We start from the raw sequence: 11949 nt of genomic DNA, 5'->3' as shown, positions 1-11949 counted from the left end.
CAGGGAAGATCACCTCAGAGCATTAAAGTGATTTGTGTATGGGAGGTTAATTAATTTCAAAATGGCCGCAATCCTGTAAAGTGTTCCAACAAAGCTTTGTGTCCTCAATCAGGCATTTAAAATGTACTTTTGTAAATGTCCAAACAAAATGATATTTATTATATATATTTTTGCAACAATGAAAAAGCAAACATTTAATTAGTAACACACCCAGTAGAACCTCATTTCAGAGAAAGCTTCTTTATTTGAATATAATGGAGCTCCTTTTTTCGATCTGATGTACGTTAAATATCTTTGCTTTTATTACATGACTAATAGATATCTGGCAGATAATAAATGTATACACACTTCCACATTTTATAGATTTACACTGTACATCATCATCCTACACAGAACATGCCCTTTCACAAGTATACAAACAGCTTTTCCCAGGGGGCTTTATAAAAACACACTTGGCTTAACATTTTTTTGGCAGTAGGTAATCTGACACAGAGGAGCATACCAGAAAGATGAGTTCACAATTGTACCAGCTGCATTTGGAATGAAAAATCCAGAAATCTGAAAGTGAGGTTTGGTTAATGTACAGACATGTAAGCACACACACACATATATATACACAAGTCATAAAACCAGAAATACAGGGAGGCGATCTTGCAAAGCAGAAGTCTAAGGTGGAAGGAACTATTGCCAAGCTCCAATTCCACAGTACTTTGACCAGTGCTTATTAGACATACAGCACACACACAAATTAGTGGAGTGCTGCAGTGTGCTGCAGCAGTTGGATTAGGACCTGGGAGACAAGGGTTCAAATCCTCACTCTTCCATGAAGCTCCCTGGGTGACCTTGGGTCAGTCAGCCTCCTCAGAGTAGCCTACTTCACAGAGTTGTTGTGAGGATAAAACAGGGAGAGAGAGAACCATGTATACAACCTTTGCTGTGTGCGTGGTGCTGTTCTGACATTCAGAGACTTGCCTCCACCTATCCCTGTAGACGATTTAGAGTTATCAGTACTGTACAGGAAAGTAGCCTTGTAATTAACCCTAGAAAAGTATTTCAAAGCACCCATTTAACACTCCAGTGTTTATCTATAATCATGGCTTTGAAATAGCTTACCATGATGTAGGGTGCACAAATTAAATAATCAACCTACTGCCTCCCCTAATTCCAAGCATTTGCTGATGTAGAAAGACTTGAGCTGCTAGTAAAGTTATATATAGGAATATGTACATATTAGCATGGCTTTTCCTTTTGGGGAGTGCAAATCTTTATGCACACAACAGCCAGTGGCACTGTTTTGCTTTCATGCCTAGTTAGTTCCTGCACTTGCAGCGAAATCACTGGCCTTTTGTCCAAGGAAATAATACAGGCTCCGTGGAAAATGTGAGAGGCATATCTGTTCACCACAGAGCAACTGACATCTTCCGACAAGGAAAGAGGTAATGAAAACACGGCGTTAATACCATCATGGCTAGAACGGGTACTTGCAAGTCATGTAAACGCAGTGCCGACATGAGCATTGGCACTTACAGCCATGGAATCTTGGCAGAATATGAATCAATGAGGATCTGATCCTGTTATGGCACTACTAAAACTTGAGGCATCATTCAGGAACCCATTCCCCTAGTGGGATAACACCAGTTGCAGGCACAGCTCAGTTCTAGCTTGTGGTCCAATGCTAAAGCCATACACGCACAGGACCCAGAAGTGTCAGACATCACCTTAAAGCTAAACTTTAAACATTTATTGATTCCTTGGGTAGACCTTTGGCTAGACCTGATATATGACCTAGATGCCTACAAGTCCATTTTATTTGGCACTACTTCTGGGTGAGACAAAGCCTGCTAGTGCTGTTTCTTTAATATATGATGTGTTAATATGGGAGAAAATTTGGAAAGGGGGGGGGAGGAGAGAAGTATGCATTCAAGCCAATGTAGGTTTTACTTGTGCATTGGTATCAAATTTAAAACAAAGCACCCCTCATATTGGTTCTTTATTGCAAGCGTATTGTGCAACTTGTCCTTGACACAGTAATAGTGGATTTGTTGTGCATTTGTTCTGCAGTTGAATGCTTTCCCAACACTACCACATGACTGCTGTCCAGAGGGACTACAGGGCAACAAAAGTGGGACAAAAACAAACCAGAACATTTGTGCCATAATGTTAACTGCTGCGGGCTTGGGGGGGGGGAATGGACTGCAAACTTTTAAAAGCATTTTAAAAATGTTTCATAGCACTGAAATTGGAGGTCTGAACCTGTTGTGAAATATCCGTTGCTGCGGTTAAAACCTTCCTCTTGTGTGAAAGCAGCATGTTTGCATTTGATAATCATATTCTATACCCACTGCATTAATGAGCCAGGGAGCTTCCTCTAAACTTCTTGTGCCACGTTAGCAGCTTTCCAGTTAGCAGGTGACTTTTCTGTCTCTGAGCCAATTCACATAGCTGTCAGCTGCTTGAACAGCAGCACTAAGAACTATGCTTTCTGCTAATGACCATGTTGCAAAAGAATAAACAGGAGGCCTGCCAGGCAACTGAGGAACATGGGTATCAGAACTTACTGGTCTGGACGGAAAGCTTCCAGTCCATAATTTGGGAAGGCCTGCTCTGGGTGCCAGTATCACAGAAAGCACCTTTCAATAAAAGCCTCTAGTTTCAAAGAATCAGTTTTTTGAACTATTTGCTACGACATCAGCCCTGAAGTTGTTCAGGACACAGCAAGATGCAACAAAACTCAGCTCTGGAGAGTAACCAATCACACATCCTTGGTTCAAAGTGCTAAGTCCTTGGAAATTCATGTTCTACCTTTCATATTGCATAGAGAATGCAGAAACTCCCCTCACCCACCAATCTGAATCACCCCCTACATGCATTATGCCAAAGGGGTAGATTCTTCATTTGAACTTTAGTCCATAGGGCCTTGTTTATTCATGTGGGAGAAAGAAGGAAAAACTGCTGCTGACTCCCTTACTTCAGCAGTTAAGCACACCCACTCTGTCCTTGGTACACAGGCAGCCTAAAGTGACTTGCATAAGGGAAAGGACATGTGCAATGAATGTCAGAGTTTGAAATAATAAACTCGCTTTAACCCCTGTTCTGCCTGGGTGTGTTTCCAATAAGCAACAGTAGGACTGCCAACATGCAACACTGATATACTGGACGGGGTTGTTAGGAAAGGTAACAGTTAACTGAAAGGCAACTTGGCAATGGCTCTGTTCCTGTCTGGTCAAAGACCACTGAGAAAAGCACTAACAAGCAATTTCTAGCTGTAAGAACATTACCAGAACAGCGTCAGCTACCTGGGAAGAAACAACTTAAAGGACCTAAGAGACAGATATTTTCCCATATACTACACAGAAGCTACTTTCTGAGCTATACAAAACATTAATTAGAATGTACATGTTGCATCAAATAAGGGGGGGGGGTATAACATTCTAGAGTCATAGGTTTTTCTTACTTGGTTGGAACACAACTGATACTTTTTAATAGCCTGTTTCTTCATTGTTTACCAAAATGTATGGAGAATGATGTGTTCATGTCGAAAGATACTGCTTATCTATGAGGAGCTTTCTTTTTTGCAGCTAAAACAATAATGGCACAATGCCACTAACGTCTTTGCACCACCAGAGTTTCAAGGGCAAATTTGCATTCCAAGACTGCAAAAAATAAATGGTAATATGCATCAAACAATACCAAGAACCAACCAGCCAAAGTAAAAGCGCTTGTAAGTTTCATTGATTCAAACATGTGGCTAACTGAAATCAATGGGACTTACAAGAGCTTGTCTTTGGCCAGTTCATGCCCCTGATATATACACTGCCAAGGCGGGTGTTAGTCTATAAAATTATTTTGCTTGTCAAAGTCAAACATAAGCACAGAAACTTGAATGCATGTATGTACATATATTAAAAAATATTAAATCAACATACATACCTATACATCACATGTTCTTTACAATATACAACGTTTTATTACAGCAGGGCTGTGACTAAATAATAGGAGGCTGGGCAGGGGAGAAAAATAAGTTCATGACAAAGAAGACTATTTCTCTCTTTTAAAAAGGTACTGTAGGAACACAGGAAGCTCCTTCCTACCAGATCAATCCATTCGTCCACCTATCTTAGCACTACCTGCTGTGACTGACATAGCTCTCCAAGGTCTCAGGCAGAGGAATATCTCCAATCACCTACTCCTGGAGATGCCACCGAGTTGCAGGTACCACAACGGGTAAAGGCTAGAAAAGCTGTGTTGATTTCTGGCAGAACACAGAAGCAGGAGCTCAGGCTGGGACACCTCAGGTGCAAGGCAAATGTGGCCCTCCAAACCTCTATTTGGCCCTCAAGACTCTCCCCTGGCCATAGTTCTTTTTCTAAGGTCCCACCCCTCAGCAGCCCTGTGCTCTCCTTGAGTGCTTTTGCTTGGCTGGAGGATTAAGAGATGTGGGTGGGTGGAGGTGTGTTGAAACATCAAACCTTTGCAAGGTTTGCACATACAAAGGCAAGAGACACAGGTATTGTCCTGCCCGCTTTCACCTACCCCTGCCCACCACCACTGGCATGCAACCCTCCCCAGAAGTGATTCATGAGGGAGCTGTGGTTCTCAGTCTGGTGTAGCTTCTGAATTGACATTCAGAATTGGTCTAATATAGAGGGAGCCATACCAGAGTGAGTCTCACGCTGGATCTTGTTGGGATGGGGTGAAGGTGAAGGGGGGAGTTTCCTTCTGCTTCAGCACCAAATCTTGATTAAAATGCAATTAATGGGCAACCATACTAATGCAAAGAGTTAGCTCAGCAAAAAACCACAAATGCTGTGCCAGGGATTATTAGGAAAGGGAAAGGGAAATGCAAGATCAGTCTATTGTCAGCAATTCTGGACACCCCAGTTCAGAAGAATTTCAAAGAGGGCTGAAAAACATACAGAGAAAAACTAAAACAAGGAGTGGATGAGATCTACTTCCTTAATAAGGAAGTATTTCATTGCACAATTTACAACCAACCTAATGAATTTTGCACCAAAGGGAGCTGTGATGGCTACTAATGCATTTAAAAATGAATTAGATCAGGCATCCCCAAACTGCAGCCCTCCAGATGTTTTGGCCTACAACTCCCATGACCCCTAGCTAACAGGACCAGATGGGAATTGTAGTCCAAAACATCTGGAGGGCCAAAGTTTGGGGATGCCTAAATTAGACTGATAAATGCTGTGGGATCCAAGAGCAACTTAAGACACATCAAAAATCTACACGTCAGCTTGTATGAATTTTGACTTTCCTCCCATTTGAATGACAGATCCCCTCCACAGCACAACACAGAATGCTTTTGAAACTCAGTATGCCTTATACTTCATGCAAAACTATCACGATTGGTTCCTTGGATCCCAGCCCTGGTGAATATATTTGTGGCTCCTACATGTTGCAGAACTTATTCTCAAAAGTTTAGACATCTGACTAATGTAAGTACAGAGATTGGTATCACTGAAGACTAAACTGGTGTACTAGGTTTAGTAATACCGGTAGTGTCACCCATTAACTAAATTAGTTGTATTCATACTGTGTGCAAGCCAGTGTGGTGTAGTGGTTAAGAGCGGTAGACTCCTAATCTGGGAAACCGGGTTCGCGTCTCCACTCCTCCACATGCAGCTGCTGAGTGACCTTGGACTAGTCACACTTCCCTGACGTCTCTCAGCCCCACCTACCTCACAGGGTGTCTGTTGTGGGGAAGGAAGGGAAAGGAGAATGTTAGCCGCTTTGAGACTCCTTCGGGTAGTGATAAAGTGAGATATCAAATCCAAACTACTACTCCTCCTCCTCTTCTTCTTCTTCTTCAAGAAAACAGAATCACAGAACAGGGAGAAATGTTCAAGGAGAGCTGCTAGTAAATATATAGCTGCATTTCCTGCTGTGTTTCCTGTCTGATAGGAACAGACGTTATTAATATGAAGCAAGGCTCTGTGATTTCATAGTGGGGGAAGACAGGAAATTCAGGAGAAAAAGAATATGAGTGGTTTGTTTGCTCCTAGACTGAAATGATTCTCTTTCACTCTACCTACACACACACACACACACACATCTCACTTACAGCAGCTTCTTTGAAAAGTTCTTTGAAAAGTTGCATTCTGTGTATTCTTATTCTAGTGACTCCTTTCTTCATGCTGAGACCTCTTTCAAAAAAACATTACAAAGCAAGAGGACATGTGCAGGGTTTAGGTATACACTAATTTGGGAGAGAGCACATGGGTATGTTTGCACACAAGTGACACAATGAAAGATGTAAATAATGAATCAGCCCTCTACAACCTGATGTTTTGGACAACAACTCCCATTACCCTGACCATTGGCCATATTGGGAGGGACTGGTGGGAATTGGGAGTCTAACAACCTGTCAAGGGCCACTGGTCCCTCCCTGCATTATTTAAAACATATAAACAACAAAGAATTTATGATAAGGCATTGGCAGAAAGGATCTCCAGCTTCTTCCTTCTCACTGGAGAAGGAAATGGCTGTGGGCTAGACTAATTATGAGAAAGATTGCTGAGCCTAGTTGTACAGCAGTATGGGCCAGCATCCAGGCAGGAGCCCCATGTAGCTGTTGCTTGCCTGGACATGACTTGGCAGCCAGGGCAGCAGTGTGGTTGGGTCCACCAACGTGCTCCACTGCTGCCATTCCATTGGTGCCACCATGCACCCAATCTTACTGGGTGTGGCCTTGACAGTGGCGCTAAATAGCAGTGTCAGGAGGGTGACTCCACCCCACAACACATGTAGCTACTACAGCTACAGTAGGCAGAAAGGGACAAGTGTCTTCTACCGCAGTAGCTGGAAAGCATAACTACTGAAGAGTGGTAATGTGCACTCACTTAATGCAGGGGGATTTCCAAGTGATAATTAAAACAAAAAATGCCTTATAATGTTGCAACACAGATTTCATACCAATTGGCTTCAGAATAAGCAGGCCATTAGAAAAGTGGTTCCTGTGTTCTTATGTGGTTCTGCACCAAGTAAGAGGAGAATATTGAGATTCTTTGTAATCCGCCTTCACTTTGAGTTTGGAGAGGAAACCAGGTGAATATAACAGACTAAGATTTGCTGGTACTTCTTCCTGGGACTAAGCACAGCAATATTTCCCCAACAGAAAATATACCTATAATTACACATGGTGAAAACGGGGTGTTTTAGCTATATATAGCACAAGACAGAAGGATGACCGATTAGGCAGCAGCACTTCAAAGGAGGATTGACAAGCTGTTCATGAAAAATTGAACATGTGTCTGAAACAGTGTTGCAATATAAAGAAAGGCAAACCTTTTAAGGCTCTATTTACAGAATTGCTTTCCCCCCTAAAAGTATTCTTGCATGCTGCATTCTAGAGGAGCTGAAGCACAGCTGACATGTGGTCCCTATTTTCTGACTTCTGGTTTAACGTGAAAAATAGCACATCACACATCTTCCTTGCAGTCGGATGCACATCTACATAATCTGCAACTCACCCTACAAGAAAGATTCAAGACTCATAGGCTTTTTGTATATTACACAGCAAAAGTGGAAAGACATGGCAGCCATTTGTGCATCCTTGCTTCACACTTGTTTACACTTGTGTGAAGGTGTGCGCCTCCAACATAGTGCATGCGAGTTATGAACTGGCACGTGGCACCGAGATATAAACCGTTCTGATTGTTCAGGATTTTTATGAACTGAATGATAAGGACTATGTGAAAGTGGGAAGCACAGCTCAAGCAAATTTGGTTTTACTTATTCCATGTATAGCATCTGTACTGTTGAAGAGCTAATATTAGCAACTAAACATCTGCATCTAAGCCACAGCCTTGCATCCGGCTGGATTGTTTTCTCTTCTCCATTTTGTGTTTCAAATGTAATGTGCGGCAGTGGTGCACTATCCCCCTCCCAGCGTTTTCTAACTCTTCCTCTGCCAACTCAGATTATGTCCTTAACTCTCACTTTACATTCTCTTTTACACTTTAGACATTTTCCCCCCAGGGTTGGCCCAAGACATGTTGCTGCCTGAGGCAAAGGATGAGATGTACCAGAACTGACCAGAATGGTTGCTGAATCTTCCTTCAACCCGGGGAACAGGACACCACTACACTGTAGGGTAGAAAAACAGGTTGGAAGGTGCAGTGGCGCACACAGCTGCAACATGTCATTACATCTGCCTGACCACTCCTCCCCCAACCATCTGCTGCCTGAGGTGGCTGTCTCACTTTGCCTAATGGTAGGGCCGAGTCCTGTATTACCCAGTCATGTAGGGAAGTGGGAAAACACGGGTACAGAGATGAAACCGATCTGCCAGTATCATGCATCACACAATTCATACAAAATGAATACATATGCCTTTGGCCATTTCTGTTAACTTTCCTCTTCATATCTTAAAACTGTCTTTACTCTTACTGTCTACATTCTGCCAAAGCTACATCCTGAATAAGAATGACATCTGTTTTCAAAATATTATTAGATTCTGAGAAAGTAACACAATGACAACAGTAATGAGATTTTGTCCTGGTGGCCCTGCTTTCGAGCTGGTGCTTACTTATCTCTCCCCACCCCCACCCCCCTTCTAAAGCTTAGTTATGGCTCTAGATTTTTTTCAGTGATTACATTCATGAAGGCAGCAGACAAAATACCACATCAATTTAAGTGGACAGTGCATGTCAAAAGCATGATTTACAGCTGGCAGTTGATCATCACTCCCAATCTGTACAGAGGCTTCAGATTTCAATCTTAGAAGTCTTAACGAAGGTCCCTAATGACTAAGAGAGCATTGTTAAAACGTTCCTCCCCTCCAAATGAAAAGAAAACTGTAAAAGATAAAAGGCTTTTTAAAAAAAACAAAAAACAAAACCTAAACTAACATGAAGAGCTGTGATAAGATGGAAATAATCACAAAACTCAATATGAACTTTGAAGCACTTGAAAAGCCCGAAATACAGCTAAAACAATAATTCTGTGCTTAAATTAATATTAGAACATTAATACCTACTTAGAAGAAAATCGTGGATATGTAAACATGATGGGGCCAATCCAGAAAAAGTAAAACTATTGTAAATCCCACCAAAGTCATTTGGAATGAAGCACATAGTTAAGGCAAGCATACATTTTTTTCTGGATTATGCCTTATGTGTTTCTTTGGAAATATGTGATTATGAGTTTAGAGATGGGTTGGCAGTTGGGCAAAGGGCATTCTGCAGTAGAGGGGGAAAGTAGAGTATTTTTTCAGTGTGGGGCCTGCTCACTTTTGTCTCTTTTCCATTGGTTTAATCCGTATCTTGCAGGAGGACTATGGCTTTGGCTGTGTTTGCACATCACACTGAGCCAAACCATGACTTACTGTGAACATGCTGGCTCCCAAGGAGGAGATTGCAGCTGCTTTGCTCCTTCTTGCACTTTTTAGTTCAATGTGGTACAGCAGCTTAACCAAGGTTTAAAGCTTCTCTTTAAGCACTATCTGTAAAAAAGGTTTATCCTATGTTTACTGTCGTTAACCATGGTTAACCTTAACCATGGTTAAGGAAGAAGGGCCATAACTATAATCCCAGGCTTCACCACTACGTCACCAGGCTGAGCTAACAAGCCCAGGGAAGAGCAGAGGGGATCTAAGCTTCTCTTCAGAAGCCAATACAGTCACAGTATGATGTACTCTGGCTTATAGTGACATATGAAGACGGTCACCACCAGGACATTGGTGCGACAGAGTCTTTTATTTTGTAGCTTCTGCCTAGCTCAGGTTGCAATCACTCCTGTGTTGTCCAAGCAGGGAGGAAGTATTACTGCAGCGAATCAACTGCAAGATGATGGGACAGTTGAGAATGATGGCCTTTCCTTTCCCAAGAAATTTGTAAAGCCACCTGGCCAAGAAAAAAAAATGTAGTCACCCAATTTAAAATTGCAATTATTTGTTTGATTGCTTCCAAAATGGGAAAGGGGGCAATGTTTCCATGTAGTGCAATTTTATAGAAACTCTTAACATCATTTGAGGAGCATGGCACATCCAGAAAACATTTCTGTTATTACACTTTTTCCTTACTTTCCTGTGAGGAGCTCAGCTGTGATAATGTAGTAAGTTATTAGATAGTTAACAGATTGAACAGCAACAGGCAGTTTGTGCCCAGCCTGAATTTGCATAAAAATGGTTTCTTATGAAAGTGGCAATGCCATTTCCCCCCCCCAAAAAACCCCTTATTCTAAGAAAGCAGGAAATATGTGCTGAAGTACAGTCATGCAGCCTGTTCCATTTTATGTTGTATCTCCTGATGCAAGTTAGATTAACGTATACTACTAAGAAAAGCCTTGACGTTTCTACTGATTATCAACTTAATTAAAAATAGTAATATTCACTTGTGTGGCTTTTTGGCACAGGGATAGTTTCATGTTGTAGTTTTAAAAGCTATTTTAGATGTGACATTTTCCCTATGCCCCGTACTCAAGAGCAAACCAAACATTCATTCCAAAACACTTTTTTTTCCTATTCAGAGATGACCTTGTTGTAGGAAAACTGTCACATATGAACTATTGATTTGTTTCAGCAATCTGTCCTCTTAAATCACTTAAAATAGATCGACTGGAAACAAGCAACTCCTAATGGGGCAATTCACATAATTCTTACCCTAGCGTTGTTCAGCTGAGGTCAAGGCGACTAATTCTTCACTGAATTGCCCTTTTAGCCTGAAATACAAGGGGCCATGTACAATTTATAAAGGCTGAACAATAGCCCTCTTCAAAAGTAGAGGAGAAAGCGGGGGCATGCCTGCTTGACCCGCCCCCAATGTCAAGATGCGCATGCCAGATCCACCCTTCATACATTTAGCAAATATATGAAGGGTGAGCCACTATGCACACAGCTAAAAGTACTTGGGAATCCTGTACAACTAGAGGGTGGTATTCAATCACACAGAGCAGACTATCGATGGAGGCTTCCTCCTCCAGACTTCTGCTGAATGTTGTGAGAGTCAGAGGGTGGAGTGGGTGGGGCAAGCAGGCAGGGTACTGGTCCCCCCTTTCGTGTGTTGAATGAATGAAGAAGCACCTTGGAAAAGGGCTTAAATCTGTTACAGTGATTTCATTATGTGAGTGGGAGTTCTGCTATACAGTCACCTTCCATGCACTGAGAATCTGAAGCCTTTGCCCATCCAGCCAGGAGATCTGATACTTGGAAAGGGAGGAAAACAAACTGGAAATGGCTTTTAATCCACAATCCTTCCCAAGTTACATCAGCACTTGGGTTCTGGTGTCTGGGAGCCGAAGTCCTACCAAGCCTCCACATACTAGAACCGAGGAAGCCATGAGAATAGGAATTGATTTGGTGATGATAACGAAAGAACCAAATATAAGGTTTCCAAGGACAGCTGCTGCTTTGCATAGCGCATTTAAAAAGCCAAAGCCTGTTGCCCTAAAAGGGAGAGAGAGAGAGAGAGAGAGAGAGAGAGAGAGAGAGAGAGAGAGAGAGAGAGAGAGAGAGAGAGAAAATAAGTTAAAACCACAGGAAAGAATAAAAGTTTTATCGGGGCGGAAAGCAGATGAGAGAAAAATGGTGCATTGGTTTATATACTATTCCTGAAAATGGCCAGAACTCAGAGGTCCAAGACTTTTTGCACTAAAATGACAGGTGAAATATCCTTTGAACCTGAATATTTGCTTTGAGTTTTATAAAAGAATAGAAGCTGGAGGGCAGTTTTTCTCAAAAAGGTCAGCTGAAGATGCAGCAATGACTAGAAAATTACTGAGCAGGCCCTAATGACTACAGATCTTATAATAAACAGGCACCATACCCTCCCAGTGCAATTCAGTGGCATCCCGGGATTGCAAAAGGACTATGGTATTTACTCACCTTCATGTCCCCTTAACACACCCTGTGTCAGCCCTGAGACTGATCTAAATAAAGAGAACAGGGCAAATCCAGAAGCTCCTAGACCTCAAACTTGGAGGCTTCTTACTTCATGC

At 42.1% G+C, this 11949-nt stretch overlaps 1 protein-coding gene across 1 annotated transcript in view; it reads right to left on the bottom strand.

The window, feature by feature from the left end:
• Positions 1-215: 215 nt before the first annotated feature.
• Positions 216-11949, bottom strand: part of SV2C (synaptic vesicle glycoprotein 2C) — a 98897-nt gene continuing 87163 nt past the window's right edge. Inside the window, exon 13 of the mRNA XM_035100167.2 lies at positions 216-11398. Coding sequence (XP_034956058.1) covers positions 11215-11398 — 184 coding nt within the window. The 3' untranslated portion in view covers positions 216-11214. The remainder of the gene's footprint in view (positions 11399-11949) is intronic.

The sequence above is a fragment of the Zootoca vivipara genome, chromosome 11, assembly GCF_963506605.1.
Source record: "Zootoca vivipara chromosome 11, rZooViv1.1, whole genome shotgun sequence".
NCBI lineage: Eukaryota > Metazoa > Chordata > Lepidosauria > Squamata > Lacertidae > Zootoca > Zootoca vivipara.
Note: the sequence above shows the minus strand (reverse complement) of the source record. Positions and strands in the feature narration are given on the sequence as shown.